Source organism: Phasianus colchicus, chromosome 2 (genome assembly GCF_987193195.1).
Source record: "Phasianus colchicus chromosome 2, bPhaCol1.hap1.1, whole genome shotgun sequence".
Classification (NCBI taxonomy): domain Eukaryota; kingdom Metazoa; phylum Chordata; class Aves; order Galliformes; family Phasianidae; genus Phasianus; species Phasianus colchicus.
The window spans coordinates 35,936,722-35,959,817 of record NC_143437.1 but is presented as its reverse complement, the minus strand read 5'-3'; the positions used below and the strand labels follow the sequence as shown (position 1 = coordinate 35,959,817).

At 41.3% G+C, this 23,096-nt stretch overlaps 1 protein-coding gene across 6 annotated transcripts in view; it reads right to left on the bottom strand.

The window, feature by feature from the left end:
- Positions 1–5,096: 5,096 nt before the first annotated feature.
- Positions 5,097–23,096, bottom strand: part of RGS7 (regulator of G protein signaling 7) — a 256,768-nt gene continuing 238,768 nt past the window's right edge. For 3 of the 6 annotated variants that reach the window (XM_090135368.1, XM_090135369.1, XM_090135370.1), the window contains exon 17: positions 5,097–5,258. In XM_090135368.1, the coding sequence (XP_089991494.1) occupies positions 5,097–5,258 (162 nt within the window). Of the gene's footprint in view, positions 5,259–20,959; positions 21,034–21,055; positions 21,224–23,096 lie in introns of those variants that run through there. The other 3 variants (XM_090135372.1, XM_090135376.1, XM_090135371.1) reach the window with 3 other exon arrangements.

Sequence of the window (23,096 nt, the reverse complement as noted above, 5' to 3'; positions counted from 1 at the left end):
GAACACATCAGTTTACAGATCCCAAGAGGGTCCTGTGGAGTCTATTACTTTGATGAAGTGGTATTTAAAACCGCATTACCCAGCAGTTGTTTAACCCTCCAGATGTTGCCCCTGTGGAGTGTTTAATATGACGTGAAGTACTGGTAGGCTAGGCCATAACCTCATGTCATCTTTTCAGCAGGTCACATCAGGTCTTACTATCTTCTACTAAATCAATACAGGATAACCTGACAGCAATTTTCTTCTGCTGCTGCGCTTTTCTGAAATAGTGAATAGAAAAAAAAAAAAAAAAAAAAAAAGAAAAAAAAAAACAGAAGGAGAAAGAATCAATCCAAAAGAAGAGGAGAAAGAAAGGAGATCTGAAAGCACGCAAACTCTGGGAAACTCGCTCTGCTAGGTTCATAGCCTACTCAGAGTTTGTGCCAACAGCATGGATGAAGCAGCCTGGTGCTGCCATCTGCTGTTTCTGCTGCTTTTGACTTTCCCCATCCTTTTCAATGCATCAAGAAGCAGTTACAAAGAAAGCAACATCACAAACAAATAAACCTAAATGGAAATAAGCAGAAAGTCCGTATGTGCTAAGTGTGATTATTTTGTTAATATCTCTTAGCATTCTTGACTCTTTTTAATCCTCCATTCACCAAGAGATGAGATGCTCATGAGTTCAGTTAATTTTATTTCCTTTATGATAAAGTTTTAGAAACATTTGCTTAGAAATCTCATGTGGCTCTCACACAGATCAAGGACCTGACACACACTCTGTTTTTCTCAGCTTAGATATTTGGTGTTACAGGTATTTGCTTTATAGACCTGACTTCTAAAATCCAGAAAATTAATAGGAAAGATCCTTTTGATTACAGCAGGCATTTGCTAGACAAGACCTGTGAAGAGAAAACTTTCTGTCTAAAGGTTCCCTGATTGCCTGAAGCTCCAGACTGAGGCTTCAGAATCAGATTCACCACACTTCTCATAATGCAAACAAAATTCCAACATCTACCAGAAGGAATTCAGCTGGTATCTATAACACAACAGAAAACGCAGCAATGACAACAGAGTAACAAAGTCCCAGGCTACAGCAAGTGAGGATATGCTCAAACGCAGCAGCTGTAGACTCTTAAATAAAATAAAAGAGCTGCTTACCTTTGAAAGGCTTTAGTATACACATTTACCTCCACTGCCAACCCTCAAATGAGGTCTGGGAAGGTATGGATCCTGGCTCCACCCCTTCTGGTCACTCAGTAAACTGCATGCACCTGAGCTCCCCTGGGTTGGCTCTCCTTTCCCACCTGGTGCTCAGTCACTGGTTCAAGCTGTGACTTAACATTTCCATTACAGTATCAGATCCACGTCATTGTTCTGATACTTGGTTAGCAGTGAATCTGCTACCACTTGCATTAAAACATAGACCTGCCAGGTTTACTGTTTTAGAGAATTAGAAATGAATCACAAAATCACAGAATGGCCAGGGTTGGAAGGGACCTCAAGGATCATGAATCTCCAACCTCCCTGCTACATGCAGGGCCACTAACCTCTACATTTAATACTAGACCAGGCTGCCCAGGGCCCCATTCAATCTGGCCTCATACAGCTCTAAGGATGGGGCATCCACAACCTCTCTGGGCAGCCTGTTCCAGCACCTCACCACTCTCATCGTAAAGAACTTCTCCCTGACATCCAACCTAAATCTTCCCTCCCTCAACATTTCCCCTCGTCCTGCAGTTATCAACCCTTTCAAGCCTACCTACCCTCCTGTTTGTAGGCTCCCTTTAGGTACTGAAATGCTGCAATGAGGTCACCCCGCAGCCTTCTTTTCGCCAGGCTGAACAAGCCCAGCTCCCTCAGCCTGTCTTCATAGGGGAGGTGCTCCAGTCCCCTGATCATCTTTGTGACCCTCCTCTGGACCCTCTCCAACAGCTCTCTGTCCTTCTTGTACTGGGGGCTCCAGACCTGGACACAGTGCTTCAGATGGGGCCTCACAAGAACAGAGTAGAGAGGGACAATCACTTCCCTGTCCCTGCTGGCCACCCCTCTTCTGATGGAGCCCAGGATACCATTTGCTTTCTGAGCTGCAAGAGCACACTGCTGGCTCATGTTAAGCTTTTCATCCATCAAGACCCCCAGGTCCTTCTCTGCAGGGCTGCTCTCAAGGATGCTCCTTCCAGTCTGTAGGGATGCCTGGGATTCCTCTGGCCCAAGTGCAAAACCTTGCACTTGTCTGTGTTGAACCTCATTAGGTTTGCTGAGGCCCAAATGAAGTTAGAGGTGTGAACACTTTTTTGTTTTGTTTCATTTTAACACCAAAAAATTTCAGTTTTTATAAATTTTAGGACATTAACATCCAGGATGTTGAAAAGCAGAAAAAATTAACCATCACATAAAACTCTGTTTTTCCATCTGTTTATTTTTGCGTGAAAATCAATTTTACTTCTCAGTAAAATTTTTATGCAAGGTTTCAACAGGGCCAAGATTTCAACCCATGCTGGCTGCTGTTAGCACAAATTTGACTGCTGTTACTATGATATTATATCTAAAAGGAACCGGTGCTTAGAGAAAATAATAGTTTACTGGCCTCCTTCTTACTAAGTTTTTGAGATTTAAGTATCAAGTATGTGTTCTTGTATTGAATTCACCATGCCAGCACAAATAATCTCTTGACACATGACTGCAACCGCAAAACTCAATGCCAGCATCGTTCTATCAAATTTGAGTGCATTGACCACTTCCTTTCATTGTTTGAAAATCCTGCATAGGAATGTAAAGAAGATATCTGTAGCACATGGCAGCATGGGAACGGATTGTCTGTCACACCAAACTGTTGATAGACATGTTTTCCATCAGCTGCCTTAGCCTTCTGCTATTCTAATAAACAGTCCTACAGAGTGAAATCTTTGGTCTGCAGCTAGTTCTGGCATTTCCTTGTCAGATATTAACAATAGTAGTAAAGCAGCATTTATTGTCACTGGAGGTTATTTTCTGTAATAAACAAACCAGAGATGTGCAGTAACTTCTTGCTCTGAGGAATGCTCCTTTGCACCTTTGCCAGTCCATTTCCTTCATCACCTACCTCTTTCCAAAAAACAGGCCTCCTGGAGACTTCTGGCAGCAAGAAGCACTTGCACAAGAAGCAAAATGATGCTAGGATAGAAGTGTTTTGTATGCACTTGCGTGAAAAGAATTAAGCAAGCTAATTGAGCAGGTTTGTGCTTACAGAGTGTCAGAGCTCTTGCTGAAGGTGCAGTTGCTGTCAGTGGCAGAGAATGGACTCCAATCCTCAGAACTGCAACAGTAGCTCCAGTGCTGATGGTGTGACCACCACTTCAGGTCTTAGACTGAAAGTGTGCTGCCCAAGACTCTTCAGATTCAGACTCTGAGACCTAACCTTATAATGCTACTGTTGTACCCAGAACATATTTTAGTCTCTTCCCTCTTCTCAATTCCCTCCCATCCATTGTTAGTGAGCCCAAATATAAACAGTCAATGTAGACATTTAGCATAACGTAAAATGTAAAGTGAATTGGTAATAATAAAAAAATCTGAAATGCAGATATGTGGAGATACTACATCTGAAAACTTCTTTGGTGTATTGGAGTGGCAACTGGTACATTACTAGATGGAAAGGAAATAATATTTTCAACTTATCTTACCAGACTGGAATAATTTGTGCTCACAGGAAGACTGTAAATGTAGGCCTGGAGCTGGTGGTCATGTTCAAGTCTATTGGGACCATCCAGGAAACAAAAATCACTGTTATTCAGACAATGTAGATGCAAACTCAACTATTTGCTTGGTAAAATTCATGTTTCCTTGTTTGATGCTTTAGGGAAGAGAGAAAACACATGCAGAAAGCAAGCTGGTTTAGGTTATATGGTAAATGTGGGCCAAATAAGCATTTACCTTTTTCAGGTTGAGCATACTCTCAATAGTGAAACCAGAAACAGCTAATCTGACCTTTAAAACCAATAGTATTATTTACCCAGATTTCAGGATGCACGTGAGTTGCCCATACATATCCTCACAGTTTCCTTGCCCTTTATTTTGTGAAGTCTGCAAGAAAAGATTTCAAAGACAACACTCCAGTGATTGTTTTGGAAAAGAAAGACATCAGTAGTTCACTTGCTCACCACAGTCCTCCCATTTGGAATTCTTTTCCTGTTCACAGACCAGTCAGACCTTCAGAGAGCAGCGTTCCTCACCTCGTGTAACAGTTTCACAGCAGTGAGGTATGAGGGCACCCCATGGGAGACTTTACACATCAAACGGTGCCTGTGGAAAATGGATCTGTAGCTTTTGTTCTTTGGCTCATGTCAGATCCCAGTATTCCCAAACCACCCTCTGCTGTAGCTGTTAACATCAAGACAATCTCCCCAGGCTTTCTTGGGGACAAAGACTATTTATTAACAAGTAGATTTTGCTGGATCATTTTCCATGGTTCAGTTTACCTTTTGGTACCAATATAATATTTAAGTGGTTTATATATTAGTTAAGGACAGTTGAGTCATTACTTCGTCAGATTTTGGTTTCATCTGACCTGATAGTTTCCATTCCAAGACCCGCATCTTTAGTATAATTCTGTCAAAATACCATTTTCTGAACATCAAAGCTTCAAAAGTTTTAAACTGCTATTGTCACTGACCTATATCCAATAGACGAAACATATTTTTACTGGAGAGGAAAATGAATTTTTCATGCTTCTCATATATTATCTTTATTAAACATTCTGACAGATATGCGTCCATTTATTGTATGAATAACCTATGGCTTAGTCTGCAAATGCTGGCTGAAAGTTCACAAGAGCAGGCTTTTCTGTGAACTTTCTGTATCCATATGACCAGTCAGTGCAATGCTTGAGACTAATGCCTGCTTAGCAGTATTTTGCATTGCACCCCCGTGGCTATACCAGGGAAGCTGGGCGTTCTACATCTGAGTATTTCATAATCTCCGAGCAGCTTGATTGGAGCTTCATTTTCTTCTGAAATAGTGCAGGTGGTTCTGAAGAGAACACATAATGACAGTTACCTCCTACATAAATCCTTAGTGGCTAACATACAAAGCTCCACTACTGCTCAGTGCTAACAGAGGTTTCAGTTAAGCAGAACCTATGGAAGCATTTTGTAGTCACTAGAAAAAAAGTGTTCTTTGTGCGTGCTGTAGTTCAGAGCTGTAAGATCTTTATGAATGGTTACTCTCAAAGCGCTACAGAAGTTTCCATGTTCAAGGTGGTTCCTGGCTCCTCGGAAAAATGAATGTGGGGTTCCAGCCTGGGAGGAGAGAAATAAGTGAAAAAGGAGCATCCTTGACCTAGGCAGGAGAGGTCTGCCTAGTGCAGCTCTGCAGTGGTCACCAGTCAGCGCTACGCTGGGTCAGAGGAAGGAACAAAGGTAAGCGCTGACCCCAGTAAACATAATGAGCACCACTGAATGCAAAGTTTCAACCAGAATAACAGCTCCTCCAGCCTTATTTGTCAGAGGAAAGGTTTTCGGATTATAGAACTAGGAGTCACCATGTGGTCACATAATCACATAACTTAGGACACAGAACATCCTTGAATGAGATCCAATTTAAACTTGAGTACATCTTTTAGATTAAAAAAGCAACAACAACATCTATTCTCGGTTTAAAAATTATGAATGAAAGAAAAGCCACAGTATCTTATTGCTGTCCATGCCAGTAGATGCATATATCACTGGTGTAGCTGCTTCCTCCTGTAAAGTTGTCCAACTCTTGCCACCAGATCTTTTTTATATCTTTGCTTGCTAGATGGGAAGAGCATTAGTCCTGAAGTAAACACTTACCGTCCATGACTGGTCACTCTTTAACCTTTAAGCTCAGAGGACGGGGTACTCAAAGATTCTACTAGAAGGTCCTTTCCAGTTGTTTAGCTGCTCTAAGAGCTGCTGTCTTTCAAAAGGACTTTAGGAGTGCCTGAAGCAAATGGGATGCTTCAGAGCTCAACACATGTGTCAAAGAAACAAGACTTCCCTGTCAAAAATTCATATCCCCAGGAATCACAGCAGTTTTGGACCAGTTTTTCTCCTTTAAGTTTGCGTTCAGCTGATGATCTGGACATGGGTCTACACACTCTGTTTAAAGTTCTCATGAGGGTGCTCCTGCACAGCCTATACTCTGCATTCCTCTATGTCCAAGCTCATCTTTGTCAGCAGTAGAAATGATTATTGTTCATTCAGCTGCCATCAAATGACCAAGCACTTCACATTTTCTCTGCTTGAGATCCCTTTATCTTCATTATGTACGATAACCCTAATCTTTGTAATATTTGCCAATGTTTTAAGCGATGGTTTTATTCTCTTGCTAGTCCTCAGTAATTAGTAATAGTAAAGTAGCACCATATTTTTGCAGGATACTACCAGACATAAGCTGTTCCTTGCTGAAATGTTCTACTGCAGAAACATTAGTTTGTAACACTATTATTGTGTCTGGCTTCATTTTCCTGAAGTCACAAGTTATTATTCACTTAACGTCTAAGATATTAAACAGAGTTAACTGCACTGCATTTTCACATCAGAGATATCTCTCCGGAGTGATGCAAGGAAGCTTGGCAAACAGAAATCATTTTCTTTATGTCTGTTGTGCTCTTCAGCTGAGAGTGACAAAGCCACTTATTAATTAATCAGCTTCATTTACTACTTGAAGAAATATATCCTCCATGTACTATCTGCAATAATAGACTATATATAGATAAAGTTAAAGCTGCAACAAAGATAAATAAAAGTTTCATGAGAACTAAATGATAGAACTCAAAGAGGACTCTGGGAGAACAGTGGAAACAAGTCTCTGGTGCCTTGTTTTACTCACGAAAGTAGATTTTTTTTCTGTCTGAAAATGGTTCACACTCAGTCTTTCCAGGCTAACCAAGAGTATCTTGAGCTGCATCAAAAGAGGAATGGCCAGCAGGGACAGGGAGGTGATTGTCCCCCTCTACTCTGCCCTCATGAGGCTCCATCTGGAGTACTGTATCCAAGCCTGGAGCCCCCAGCACAGGAGGGATGCAAAGCTGTTGGAGGGGGTTCAGAGAGGGACAACAAAGATGATCAGAGGGCTGGAGCACCTTTCCTGTGAAGAAAGGTTAAGGGAGTTGGGCTGGTTTAGCTTGTAGAAAAAGAAGTTTCCAGGGAGAGCACGTTGTGTACATCCAGTACTTGAAGAGAGCTCACAAGGAGGAGGGGGATCAACTTTCTACATGATTTGATAGTGACAGGACAAGGGGGAATGGCTTTAAACTAAAAGAGGGGAGAATTAGGTTAGATGTTAAGAGGAAATTTTTTCCTCAGAGGATGGTGAGGCCCTGGCATTGCTGCGCAGAGGAGCTGTGGGTGCCCCATCCCTGGAGGCGCTCAAGGCCAGGTTGGATGGGGCCCTGGGCAGCCTGGTCTGGTGGGGGGCAGCCCTGCCCACGGAAGAAGGCTGGAAACTGAGTGATCTTTAAGGTCCCATCCAATCCAAACCATTCTGAGATAAAGTTCTATGGTTTATCCTATGCTTTCTTTTTTCCTTTTACACATGCTTGGGTGTCTCTTGATGTCTCAGATAGGTCTCCGTCAAACAATTTTCATTAGGCTCCTATATATCATGTAGAAAAAAATCTCATGGCTCCTCTGCCACATGAATTTCTGCAAAAATAACCAGCTACAAATAACCAGGGATGCATATTTTCCATGATTCATGCTGCAGATTCTGCCATAGACTGAGGAGCTGTTGCACAGAATCTAGCCTTCACACGAAAAAATGTTACCAGCCCGTATGATGGTGAGGGAAGCCTTCCAAAACAGGAACTGAACATGAATCAGGTCAGGATGACTCAGATTGTTTTTGTGATTCTGCAGAGAGACAATCTGAGATAATAGCTGGGTTGTGTGAACTATTGCTATAATTTATTGCCATAAAAATTCAAAATACAATGACTTACATTCATATTACTGTTGTGAGATAGATTTTTACTTTTACTACGTGTTCCTAGATCCTTTGTGTGAATGGATGGACGGAATATATTTATAAAAAGTCTTCTGTATGGTTCTTAGGCAAAATGTGAAGTTTCACCCTAACAAACACAGCAGTGTCCCTTTAGTGGGTCGAATATGAAGACAGTACTGTCACAGCAGGACTGAGTTACAGAGGTAGGTAGCCAGACTGAAGACACTGAAGAATTCATAATACGATTATTACGTATTGAAGCCGGGAGCTTATGATAGAAAAACATTTCCTTTCCAGATGGTAAAAAAAAAAAAAAAAAAAAAAAAAAAAAATCACTGGGAAAAAGAAGGCCAAGCCTTTAGTTAAATATCTAAATCAGATTTCTGCTGCTTTTAATATGAGGAAAGAAATAAACCCAGGCAATTTCTATTTCACAGAATAAAATTACCACCTGGTTGCTACAGCCAGTGTAGCGTAGGCAGCACAAAGTACAGTACAAGGACATCTATGATTTCTGTGTGCTGTACAGGCAGGTTAAGTAATTGGTTTTAATTTAAATAACCAGATCTTATGACTAAAGGTGCGAAAAATTCTTCTTTAGTGCTGCATTCCATCTTTGCCAGAAAGCTGTTCTCAATCAAAACTATATTTATCCATTATTTACCAGTTTAGTCAACTGAGGACAAGCTGTACTGAAAATATTTTTTTAAATCAGCCAGCCAGGCAGCAATAGGAATAAGGAAAGGAAAGAAAGAAATAAAAACAAAACAGAAAGACAAAACACATCTAGAATTCCAGGGAAAGCCTTTCTGTTGACTTTACTAGGGTTTGGCTGAGAACTGAAGTCAGCAGATGAGAATGATGGTTATTAAAATACGTGAGAGAGAGTAGGGACTTTGAATAAAGAGGAGGGAAAGGGAAGGAAGAAGCTTGCAAGGTAAAGAGAAAACTGCAAACAAATAAAAGAAAAACGGGAAAACAAATTAGAAGATATGCGAACATTGACAATAAGGGGTAGAGGTTTTTTTTGTTTTTTTTTTGTTTTGTAGATTTTCCTGAGTGGGTTCTGGAGTCACAGGGTAGGTTTATTACGGCCAGGAAATTAAAAGAGCTGCAAAACTCAGAGAAAGACTATTCACATACGAAATGTTGGGAATATCACATCTAGACAGTACTAAGAGGAAATATTTACCTTTTCATTGTAAATTACAATCAGTTTGGAAATGATTGGTGAGTTTTTGTTAGGAAAGTTATACTTGGGGACCTCCCACTGTGAGAATATTTTAATTTGCACTTTCTACCCTGACAAAATGATTTCAGTAGTGCAATGGATTTTATGAGTGCAAAAAATATATATTAATGATGACAGTGAAATGACAAACTCCGGTCAGGTAAATGCACTTCCTTACGTTAAGGAAGGACAGTCTGAGTTTTAGTAAGAAAAACATCCCAACATGTTAAGAAATGTGACTCTAATTCTATGACTAGCAAATACTTCAAAAATGAGCCCTTGTTGGAAGAATAAACATGAAAGGCATACTTTGTCTTTTTAATCCATAACAGAGACAGACACATCTTCTGAAGAACAAAATGCAACTCTTTCTAAACTATGGAATCTTGACTGGAGAGCAAACACATGATCTGAACCACACCAAGCCTGGGAACGGAACAACCAACTTGCTGGGAGCGCACCTTTGCCCAAATGATTCTTAATGATCCAAAGAGTCTGTCAAAAAGAAAAAGAAAAAAAGAAGCTCTTCCAGTTTATTTTCTTATTTCTTTAACAAAAAAAAACCAAAAACCAAAAAACAAAAGAAAACCAACCAACCAAACAAAAAAGAGCAAAACAAAACAAAAAAAAAACAAGGAAGAAAGATCCAGGGCTTTTCTGCCACTGTGAAAAACATCAGCATTCACTGAGCACAAACACAAGACATTTTTCTTCAGTAAAAACTTAAATATAGTCAGATAGCGTAGAAACAGATGGGTAGTTGACAGAAGCTGCTTGCTTTTTTTCTCCCATGCTTTTCTGGTTGGTAAGACTTTAATTTCCTTACCATGTTTCTGATTCAGCTTCCAGTGCAGTGAATGGTTTCCATTTTTATTTTGTCAAACCTAGGTAATTACAGCTTTCTCTGTGGACGTGGGGAAGGACCTGGTAGTCTTTACAACCACATTATAAATGATGGATGCACATGCTGTTGATATTCCAACTAGATGAACATAGACTGCCAAACTTCGCATTAAAAGACGTTTTTACCCTTGTCTTACAGCCATGAATTGGGACAGAGATGATCCATCACCACAAACATCTTCTGCATAGCCCAGATCATGGCCATCACCTTCTTTCAGCACATCAAGATACCGGTGTCCTTGTGAGCTGCAGCACCTCCTCACCTTTCAGTCGATGGAGGTCCAGGGCCACCACACACTTCCAACACAGTTATCTGGCTTGGGCTTCTGCTCCATGCAGATGGGCACCATGATTTGATGTCCCAGGTGAGAAGGATATTGCTCTTTTCAATTTCTGTGTAGTTAGAATGTGATTCTAAGTACAAAGTCAAGGAGCAATCTTGCCAGTTTTCCAAATCCTTGGAGAATGCAGAAAGGAGAGCCTGACTGACAAAAGCCACCTCTGATGAGAGGCAAACTGTCACAAAATTGTTTCTTTTCCTAGCATGCATCTCAGTTTGCTAGCTTGCTTCATCAGTAGCTCCCAAGTGGTAAAAGATCGTATAGGATTACACAAGAAGTTACGTAAAGCCTTGCTAGGAAGGAAAAAGAGTATTTGGCAGCAGTCTCCCACATCGTAATGCTCCAAAAACATCAGCTCTGTCACTAAATGGCCTGCAGGAATCACAGCAGCTTCCAAAAATCCAGCATTTCCCTGGAAGCGATCAGATCTTCCTTCTTCCATCATCAGCTGACAGGTTTTGAGCCAGCACAAATTACTAGTAACAGTAGTATTAGTGGTACGGTCATTGCATCATCTAGATGGGAAAAGGCTTCAGGATAATCAAGCTGACCTTCCTAAACCATCACTAAACCATGCCCATTACTGGGAGCAGCAGTAGCAGTGATAGCGGCAATACTACTACTAACGCTTGCTCTGTCAGTGCTCCTCATAGGAGGCTTTGAAGACCAGTTTTCCAGCAGCGCTGTGCCAGTCACACACACAGCAGGCAGCAGCAGAGCACATCTGTTTCAAAGAACCTGCTGTCTGCAGCAGGCAATCCCATGCTCACGTACACAAAGGCACCAGCAGAATTGCTGTAGGACACCGTGGGGTGGGAGATCTGTTCCTACCGTGGCCAAGGACAGAGCTGTGCTGCCCGTGCTGTAGCAGTAAGCCACATGCAGCCTGCATCCTGCTGCTCTGTACATGCAGGACCACACAGCTATACTCATTCACCAGCACAACCATCAGCCCTCCTGCTCCCTGGAAAGCCAGCACCGCTTCAAGCCCTGTGAAATCCACAACCAGACCCCTTGTTTTTGGTTTCTGTGCCTGCCCAGCCACATCGCCAGACTCACAGTTGTCTGCATCAAACGATGCAGACAGGAGCTGAAGTTGCTGGGTACTCCGGGAACATCCTCCTGTCTCCTGCCCCACCTCATAATGTGACCCCCCACTTTGAGTGCAGCCCTTTGAGTTATCCTTCATTTGTTTGTTGGTGTGTTCCCTCAGATCTGCAGATCGCTTTGATTATTTACACATCTGGAAGTTGTCACACGCTTTTTCTGACCGTGACCATCTGAAATATTATCCAGCAGTACTTGAGGGAAACACAGTAAAGAAACAAAAACGTCCTTCTCATAACAACATGTGGCAGAAATTACTAAGTGACACCATCTCAAAGGGGAGTGCCATATATCCAAGCAAAGATAAGCTTAACTCCATTCCCTAAAGCTGGGACAATTGCTTACGTAGCATGTGGTCCAGACATAAAAGACATTACATATAAGTACTTATTTTTCATTAAACATCACATAGTGAAAGTTATCTGTCTGTTATGAGGGCTGGGGTGAACCAAAACCATTCCTTCCATCCCGTAAGTTTCAGAGGGGAAGACCATCTTCCCACTACGTGATTTTCCATAGAAAAGACTCCTCATAAACAGTTCAGAGGACACTGGGGTGTACAGCCCATTGATCCCACAGAGCCCCCAGGGTAAAGCTACAATTCCGTGTGCAAAAAACAACATTGGATGGACACGGCTGAAATAACAGAGGCTGTTTCTTAGCAATCCCAGTACACGGACGGCGTGGGGAAGAGGGCAAAGGCAGCCTGAGATCGATGCCCGAGAAACCCGTGCACACAACGTATCAGCACACGCCTTAAGCCCGAGGCGCCGCTGCTGTCCCGCGGCTCCGGGTAGGGGCGCCGTCCTTCGTCACAGCGCCACCGCGCGGTGAGCGCCACCGCCTGCGGAGCCCCGCGCCCCCGCGAGGTGTCAGCAACCGCCCAGGCCGGGCTGGAGAGCGATAGGGCCGCTCCCGCAGGGCCGTAACGAGAGAGAGCTCGGTGAAATGAAAGGGGCTTTCTATGTTTTCTTTCCGTCAGCAGCAGTTCTCAGCAAGGCTTAACCAGAAGGAAAATCCAAACGGAAAAAAAAAAAAAGGAAAACGATCACTTCAGAACAATTTGGGAAGGGGAGGAAGTAAATAACAACAAAAGAATCAATCAAACAAGCAAACCAAAAACAAACCAGCCCCTGTTCCACCTCCCCATCCCCCCCCTCCTCCAAAAAAAAAAAAAAAAAAAAAAAAAGAAGCCAAAATAAACACTCCCACCCTTTTACAGCACCAAACTTTTTGCTTTGCTATGGTAAAGAAAATTATTTTGACTGACGCTGTGTGCTTTGGTTTTGATTTTATGCTCTACTTAGATTTCTTAGATGACAGACTGTAATGGATACCAAAAATGTTCCATCCAATGCACATACAAAATTTGTATTTTAAACCATTACACTAATCCAAGTGAGCGCTACTGCTCTGATTATATTTTTATCCTTCGCAGAATTAAAACCTTGTCCGTATTGTGGCAGATGGGTGCTGATATGCTGACTGTGCTGGTGCTGCCACGTCAGTACCAATAAACAGAGTGCTGCAGAGCCCAGGGGAGAGCTGCTTCGAGAACCCAGCACTGCATGGCACTGAGGACAGGTGCTGAGTGCTGCAGGCAGTGTTTCTCTGACCGAGTAGGAACTTGCAGGCGGCCACAGGACCGCAGTGCCTCATCAAGGAGGGGCACAGAGCTCCATCCTGGCACAGGTGCTGTGAGGGCTAAGAAAGGGACACAGTGGCAACTTCATAAGTCTTTGTCACACCAGGAACTTAGCTGTTTTTCTTCTTCCTTCTTTTCTTTTACTCAATGCAAACTTTCTTTAGATGAAAAGTAAATACGGTGGGCTCAGCACGGTTTGAAGAGCACACAGATCAAGCTCTTCTGGTGTTTGACCTCAGCCTTTTATTTCTCTGTGTCGAGCAATATCAGCAAGTGTGTGCATTCCGCATCTCCCTCTCTTCTGCTGCTTGCCCCAGAGCTTTACTGGAACACACAGAGCAGGGGCTGCAGCCACCCAGAGCCACTTGCAGGAGGCAGGAGTTGGTGGCTGTAACAATGGTACCGGTGCCACTACTGCAGAGGTTATTTCTGTGCTCTGTTCATTCCTCTTTTCTTGTTCTATTCATTCCTCTGGGTCTCTTGGCCTTCAAACCTTTGGTTTTTCTTTTCTAGGGCTCATGAAAAGAGACAGAGTGATCAAAGTCGCTCTGCCCCATCTGTGTCATTGGTGGAAAGAGACTTCAAAAGCTTCCAAGAGACAGATGTGCACGCCCCACATAGGAGGTGAGGTGGGCAGGAGCAAGAGGAGTTGTCAAAAACATCTTTCAGAAGTAAAAAAAAAAACCACCACACCTTATTGTACCAAAGAGGCAACACAGCTGACAGAAAGCATATAGTACCCACTGAACAAAAGTTGATTGCACTTTAAGTCAGCCCTGGCAGGTTTCACATCTCTGATTGCAGTGGAGGTATGCTGGGAGGCTGGGCAGGAGGAGGCAGTAGAAGGTGCTACCAGAGGCACTGGGAGATCAGCAGATACTCAGCTCTCCTTGTAGACAGGAACCCCAAAGTGCAGTTTTAATGTGGCAGTGAGGTCAGAGTAGATAGTAGGGGTCAATTAGTTTGTCATTAGTTCCAGTCTGCTCTGACCAACAGATATTTTAGAAATAATCAGAAAAAAATCAGAACTTTTTTTTTTTTTTGAAAAAAAAATCTTTTTTCCTCCAAATAAGACACCTAAGTGTCAATAGTAGGCAAATACAAAAATTAAAAAAAAAAACCAGATCATATCAGTCTGTATGACAGAAATTGCACTATGAAGAAGTTTCACTTTAGAACAAAATGAAAGTCTGACAGTATGTGTTCCCATTACAGGCAAAAAACAAAAACAAAAACATAGAAATCAAAATCCCTCCTGCCTACACATGCACCAAATAGGAGCACAGCTGCAGTGACTGCCCCAGGTCTGGGTTTTGGAACAGAGACATGAAAGGATGAGGAAAAAAAATGAGAAGGAAATCAAGAGTGGAGACCTAGCCAAAGATCCAGCAAGGCTAGTTAAGTGGGGTGGAAGAAGAAAGAAGAAGACCAAACTTAATTACCTTAACAATTACGAATGCATCCCTTAAACTGTCTTTCTAGAAACCAGTTTCATCATTAAGTAAACATTATCTGTCTAATTACCTTCACTGTACATTCAACAATTGACTGATAGTGTTGCCTTTTAAAACACCAGAACCTTTTTTAGAAAGGGTATCTATTGATGAAATCAGAGACTTACATTCCTTCCTTCAAAAAGCTGCCTGTACAACATGCGCTTCCATAAACCAGTTCATTAGCAGATCAATATTTAGAAACACTTGCTAATCTTAAGCATTAAGCTCCATTTCTGTCTTCTACATACACTTTCCCTGTTTAGAGACCCAGGTGTTCTGCATTACCCTGTGAACCCTCCCACCCCTCTGTTGCTTGGAGGGAAATCCAAGCTCCCAATTACTCTGAATCACAAATGCCTGCAGTTGGTCCTACACCTCCACTCCATCCAGAGTAACACAACTAGACTTCCTTTTATCTATACCTGATCAGTGCACCTGAGCTAAGGAATATCCAGCTCCCTCCTACCTCCTTTCAGGTTCACATCAGGGCTTGCTCATTGGGCTTCCCTAGGACAACGCCCCAGGCCCTTCCTCCTCCCACACCTGTTATCTGCTTGGGCCTTGTAGGCACCACATCTTCTCTACTTCAGTCATATATGTCATTTAAATGCTGTTTACCAATGTTAGCCAAGTTTAATTGGGAGGAAAAGAAGACAAGGCCAGATGGTCCACAGCTCCATTACTGCTTCAGTGGAATCATGCTCAATATAAGCACAGGAGTCCCAATGAGGTGTGGGTTCCTGCCTTTATGGAGAGATCTGGAGGGCTTCTTCAGCAAAGATGGTGCCATCACTAACAGCCATCATCTAAAGTGGGAAGTTTGGGGCAGCACTGGCTGGAGCACTGACTGGAGGAAGAGTGGAGAGTTGGTGGGAGCAGAATGGGAAAGGAAGGTCCTGCGAGATCAGGTCATGGTCAGAGGCATGGTGTGAATCAGCCCTGCCACCAGTTGTTGACCATCCTTTTCTTTAATGTTTTCTCCTTATTTTCTTGCAATTTCTTTCAAGTCCAAGAAACATAAAGCAGAGGGGGGAAGTGCAAAGAGCATTTGTGGTCACTGTGAAGGAAAAGAACCACAAGAGACTGAGAATCCTAAAAAGGTGTTATCTGGGGGGAGGGGAAGAGAAGAAACAGAATCTAAAAGAACAGATGAGCCATACAAAGAACAGAACGTAAAAATAGATGAACTCAAAGAAATGTCACAGACTTCAGATTATGCATTCAGTAAAGAAGTGGAAAAGCAAGTTATATTAAAAATGCCATTGCTGTGCATCTTTCAAAAAGGAAAGGAGGAAAGGAGTAAAGAGGTGGATAGAAGAGTTACGTGAATAATGAAAAGCTTCATTCACATCACATAGCAGAAGCAGTAGCCACAGGGTTAATAGCAAGGGTGGTAAACAGCATTTGTTTTGAAAAAGTGACATCAACCTAATGAGAAATTTCAAAATCAATTTCAAAAAAAAGAAAGAGAGCGACAAGGTGAATGCATCAGAGTATATTTTGTGAGCAGAGAATATGTGTAATAAAAATTGTGCAAATGCCACTAACAAGGTAACATTTACAATTGTGTCTGAATATTATTTGATATTTATTATCCATGTTCACCCTTGTAAATAATTTTTCTCGGAGTCTATTGTCATGGCAATTTCTCTTAATGATCTGTATATACAGATCCCTTATGTCACTATCATTCATCATTCAAGTTTGAACAGCGGATTCCTCACTCCCACTCATGCAAATAAATACCAGCAGGAAAAAGGAATACAAGTTCACAGGCTAAATTAAAAAAAAAGAAAGAAAAAAAAAAAAAAAGTGACCTTGGTAAAAGAAAAGTACAGTCTGAAAAACTAGGATGCTACTCAATGAACAACTGAAGACATCTCACTGACCCAGGAATAATGCTGTACACACCAATGGGAACAACACCTATGTGTTACCACAAAGGACTGGGAAATCACAGTGCCTTGTAAGCCAACACAGTTCAGCAGCCACAACGGGGGCAAGCTCTGCCACTTTGTGTATAGGCACACACACAGCTGGCACAACATGAACAACAGTCCTCCTCCTTAGAGCCAGGGCAGGAGCACTGCGGGCTCCACTGGGTGCTGTCCTCCATAAAACATCCATAACATCTCCAGTCTGGAGGAGGGCAAAGGAGTCAACCCACATCGGTAAGGAAATATATCCTTGGATACACCAAAAGGGGCTGCAGCATTGCAGTGGCCATTTTAAGCAATAACAGAGGGGACATTTTATTATAGTTAATGCAGCAGCCTCATCAAAAACTAAAGGGATAAACTGAAGCAAAGATTTTATTGGGCTTCTTCAACATATCTTCAACTCAAAGGAGACAAAAGCATTAATCAGTTCATCCTAGTCAGATCAAAAAGCAAATCAGAACTATTTAGCAACACACTTAAATGAATTATGGACATAGAACATGTTCAAATAAACTGTTGGCAATTTCCCTTGAACATCTTCGGATTAAAACCTTATTTTAGAAAGGTCCCTGTAGCTATTAAATTCCCTTTAGCAAAATTTCTATGTTTTATGCACTTAAGTTAGTAGTTCAGTGGTATCAGTTCTATGCATGACATCTTTAGCTAGAAAGCAAATTAAAAATATGGTAATTTTTAAGTCTGAATTCAAACAGCTGCTAATAACTTGGCAGAAAGATAAATAAATGGTAGAGCCACAAAAAAATCACTGACGATTCCCAACTGTTACTTAAATAAAACAGCCTTCTCTCACTTCAGTCATCTGCTTTGGCTTTCATTCATATTTTTAATAAGTGAATATTCTAAATGCATTCCTGCAGTTCTCATTTTCTGGAACTGTTTTTTGCTCTCCTATTTGTTATTTGTTGGAGAACTACTTGGTATTTATGCCTTACTATTTCAAATAATATTAGGGGTGCAGTTTGAACAAAGCAATTCCGTATATTTGGTATTAAGAGCTTCCTTTCAGAAGAAAAATGTCTGAAGGAGCAGCCGCAGCTGGTGCCGTTGGATGGCTTCTGCTGGCAGCCCTGCCTGGTGCTGGCGTCTCAACAGCGGCACGCTGCCTCTCCAGCACCCAACTGCTCTGTGCATGAGTTCTCCTCCCTCATCAGTTCCGTTCTGGTCACTGCAATTAATTTTCATTTCTTTCTTTTGTCTTCACTTTCAGCTCATTAATTTTTGGCCAGTCTCCATGGCTCTTTCAGCTCAGCATTTTGCTCCTTCTCTCTTCCCTCTTTAAGGCCTTTTCCTTCCCTTTTTGGTCTCGTAGGTTCGATGAGCAGCTTTTAATGGCATCTTACACAAGGTCTGATGATTGTTCTGCTGTTCTCAGGTCAAGTGGTTCCTTTAAAGAAAAGCAGGATGCTTCCAGCCTCCTGGGAGGTGCCAGAGGTGCTGACTGATGACTCTCCCCAGGAGGCAAAGAGCACAGTCCCTTCCCATTGGGTTTCTCCCTTGGTTCTTATTTTTCCTCAATAGATTTGTGACCTCACTGGACTTCCTAATGGATACACCACTGTGTAACCAAAGCTATACTTCATCTGATCAATGGTTGCCGCAGTAAGAACAAATAAGCCTTACCCTGGGTTAATCCTAATTTATGGAAGTGGATTTTCATAACGTTTTGAAAAAAAAAAACAAAAAAACAACTGTCTTTTCTCAGTGGGGAAGTAAAAGGATATTGTGCCTACGAGGAGTTCCCATTCCCACTGTGGCAGCACTGACAGATGACAGTGATCAGTGGAGGGATGAAGAAATCTCAAATAAACCCTTTAAAAATCAACTGGCTGCAGAGCAGGTTTTGTTTGGTTTTCTTTTTCAGCCAAATTCACTCACAGGTAACAGTGGAGTTGCATCACTGGAAACACAGGCTCAAATGAAACCTTGATAGAGCTCCCTGACTACTTTGAAATCCTTACTTTAATGCATACTTTTACCTTATAGCCATTGTGTTAATTCCTGGGCAAATACAAGAAAAGACTGCCATTCAATACAGGCTTCATATCTGCTGAGGCAGAAGAATGAAATGGGTCTAGGGATACAAATAATCCACGTATTTGTCCAGACAGTGTTGCAAAATGCTTTGAGAAGAAATAAAAATAATAATTTCCTTATGGTAAAGTTGCATGAAATATTTAATGTGAATCTGAAATGTTAGTTATTTGATGGGAGTGATTCTTCAAAGCAGACATTGGTAACTAATTAGTTAAATCCTAAGGAAAAGCAGGCAGTATACCAGCTGATGCAATCGGTGGCAGCAGGAGTTGGGAAATAAATATCTCCATTTGGCACTGAGAAGTGAAACAGAGCTCAAATTTCTGTGGATATCCTGGCCCCAAGTTCATGCCTCAGAGCTCTCATTTCTGCAGTAAAGGAAAATTAAATCTCAGAGTTTAAGATCTGGGGTTCAGTGTGACTATTTATTAGAATTCATCTAGCCTCCCTAGACTGTGAATATTTTGACTTGACCTAGATGGAGCTCTTGATAAAATCAAGCTCTCATGGGCATTACCAGTGTTCTGTGATAAAACTCAGCTTGGAAGCATTGTGCTGACAGAAACTGCAACACTTTAACACAGTGATTATTATCCTAGTTAGAAACCAGAAACACCACAGCATGTGAAAACAAAGAACAAAAAAAAAAAAACAAATTCCCTTCCCTTCTCCAAAATCTCAACCAGGCAAAAACCAGGGGAGAAGCGATTCACGGTGATGAACAGTGTGTTTGTTCCTAGGTTTATTCAGACCATTTCTCTGGGGATGCTGCAGTCAGGGTTATGGCAGCTCAGCTCCCTTCTGCCCACAGCAGCCCTGTCCCAGCAGCAGTAATGCAGGTAGGCATCTGGTGCCGACTGAGATGACTCCAGCACTAATCTATTCAAATGTAATGCTGGATTGTGTCTACGGCCAGCTTGTTTTGTGTCAGGAATGAGAGGGCGGGGGGAAAGATGACATTTTTAGGTTTAGCAGTCCCTCTGGAACAAGATCTCTGTTTATCAATATCACACAAAAGTGAGTACAACAGATGGTACCGGCTCTGGCTGTCCTGAGCCAGTCCTGTGCATGGCTAAAAAGGCTCTTTCAGTACATTTGTCCTACACACCATATAATGCCCCAGAGCTATTTGTCATTTGCCTTAGTTTACACCACTGCTTTTCTACTTGGAGATTCTGCTGCTATCTTTACATCATCTGTTATGCAAAAATGCCGCTTCTCTTCTGCAAGCAGAGATATTATGGCTCTAGCTTCATTTAGCATCAGAAGGGTCTATATCCATTGTCTCATGGACAATGTCTACAAGCTCCTGTGAACCTATGAGTAGACCTCTTAAGTGAACATCACTATTCCACACACATACAACAGCGCACTTGAACTGAGCCCCTGAGTTAAAATTGCAGGTTTCTTCATTTACAACCCAAGATTTGAGCTCTAGTCTCAGCACTTCCAAACCATCTTTTCAGCTTAAAATGTTGCACTGTGGCACACATGACAGCAAGGAGAAAGAAATGGTGTCATGTTTAGCAAAAATGTACTCATGTTCTCAGCCAGACTTGATGACGTCCATTCCTAAGAAAATGCAGTTCAGTTGATCTGCTCTTGGACAGCAACTGAATAGCTGAGCAGACTGTGTAGACTGCACCATTACAGACCTGATCTAGCTTAAAGAAAAGTTTGCTTATGTGATGATGAGCAAGCTGGAAAGGTCTCATTGCTGCTAGCTTGCTAAAAAGAAAATGAAGAGTAAATGATTATCAATAAAGTGTGTTTGGTTAGGTGTCACTCAGAGAAAGAAAATGCCATTTCATGTCACTTTTTAGAAAGCACAAGGTATGTAATTTTTGGGAATGGCTTTGCTCTGAACTAATCTTCATATTCAGTATTAAAATCTCAAACTTCCCAAAGGAAAGAGACTCTGCATATTTTAATGAAAGATAAAACAACAATATAAACATACACAAATTTACAGAGGAAGGATCAACTTTAATACATCTGGAGTAAAAGGTGTTCTTTTTTAAATATGGTATAAAAATAAATGCAAGAAACATTAACAGAGAATATACAGACAACAGACAAAGACACAGGCTTTCTTTCTCAATGTGAATACATCAGTGAAATGAAACCTTCTGTGCTAATTTATTGTGCAATAAATGTGATGCCATATGTATATTTATTAATATATGCATTTTTTACATTTCTTCCAGTTTTTGATTGACGTATTTTTTTAATAAACTGTGCCTAGCAGAAGCTTTTTTTTCACTGTACTTGAGCTTGCAGAAAATAAAAAAACACAGATCCAGCTTGATATGAAGGAGGAAGTGAGCAGACAGTTTTCGAAATGGAGGCATCGAAAGGCTAGAGAGTCCCTCGGAGTCTGTAATGCCTTAGTATACACAAAAGAAAACAAGTCAGGTCCTTGCTCATGCAACATCTTGTTCTACTGTCCTCTGATTCAGGCAATCAGTGAGCTACAAAGTATGTATAATGATTTGAGTCTGCTTCCATGCTACAAGGTGATCCTTTTAGTAGGACTGCACTAGACTGGTTAACCTCTTTGATGTGAGCGATTTCCCCTGAGGAAAAGATAAAAACAAAAAACAAAAACAGAAAACAGAGGCATGATCACTGCAAACCTGTTCATCAGCAACCACTCAGTGTTGCCACATCACTGTCAAATATCTAGGGGCATCAACTGGAGTCTGTCAAATCTTAAATCACAGGAAGCCCTGACACTTGCACACCTGCACTGCCAGCCAGACATTCTGTTTCAGAGCGTAATCCAGCAAATTCAAGGCCAGTTTTGAATGAGATTGGGTTTGGCTATTAAGAAACTACTGCTGAGGGCTTTGCTGTTGGTCACTCCCAGAACTACTTGAAGATGGCCACCAGAAGTGAGGGTGCCTCATGCTACAGCGATGATGTGCACACTGTAGTAGCTCCATCACTGATTGCAGAAAGCTACTTTATAGTTAAAATAAGAAAGTAAGAGGCAGATTGCATACAGGCAGGAAAGCAGCTTACCCATGAACTTTGCAATAGACTTGCTGATACTGCATTTACTATTTATAAGGAGTATTGTCAGGTATGTTACATGGGACTGCCTAAAATTGCTTAGAAGGTGTTTGGATTTTCACATTGTCTTTTTCCTCATCAGTCCTCCTGTTGCAGCTTTTTAGGAAGTTCTGTCCCACAAGAGTTAGCTGTACAGTGCGGAGAGGATAGTGTACGTATGTTGTGATGGCATATTTCAGGCAGATCTGAGCTTTAGCTGAGCCAGACAAAAGCCACAAAACCACACAAGATGTCAGTTAGCTCTCCTCAGGCCATCCTGCTGTGGCACCAATTCAGCAGAGGCAGAGCTGGCACAGCAAGCTTACGGCACTTCTCAATACACCACAGGGATACCCTGATAACATACCATAAGTAGATCATAAAAAATAAAATAGCAAAGGGCTCTAACTTCTCAGTTAAAAGATATTTAATATTTACATCTATTGTATTGTTCATTTTAAAATCAAACTGACTTCAAGGAGACTACAGTAAGAATTATTGTAACTATGAAGAGAGATGACCTGCAGTAAATGGTAAATAAACTTAATCTGCTTTATCAGTGAGATGTAAAGTAATCTGTTGTGCTGTAACGCTGTGGAATTACACAATTTAATATCTGTTTTTTTTTACCAATTAATTTTATGCTCAAAGGGATATGCAAGTTGGTTTTGAACATTTGCTTAAATGCAATATACCAGAATGCGTCCTGACAAAAAGAATAGCCATTTTAATCTTCGTGCTCTGAAATAAATGTCATACAGATGAGGGTGAATTTTCCCCCTACAGTATAATCTTGAAGGGAAATAATGATCTGTAATGTTGGATTAGATTCCTCATCTTTCAAGTTCACCATACTACCTGACAATAATAGCACTTGCTTCTCAGAAAGATAGCATGTCTCCTTCTAGGCATGGTCTCCTCCCTTTATCTAGCTTTAACTCTATGAATTTCTACCTACATTAACTTCAGTTTATTGTCATTTGTTTAGCTTTAGATTATGTTCTCCCATAATGTAATAAGTAAGCTGTTTAAACCACTAAGCTAAACACTTTTTAGATAACCAAAATGTCTCCACAGCTATGTGGCACTGGACTACTACAATATAAGATGGTATGCCCAAATTTGTTAAGTAATTTTAGAGGTGATGCAAGGTTGTTAGCTTTGTACATAAGCTAAGAAAATATTCAGCATATGCTGATCTTTCCTTCTTATGGAGATTTTTGTCTGTGAATCTGTGAATTAATTTTGTCTTCTTATCTGCAGCAGCTGATTCTTTAGGAGTTGTAATTCCATGGAATTTGAGATGAACCATTCTGGCATCTACGGAATTAACTGTGATATTACATAAAGTAGGAATTTTTGATCTAAGTGCAGGCAAAAAAAACTATTCATTAA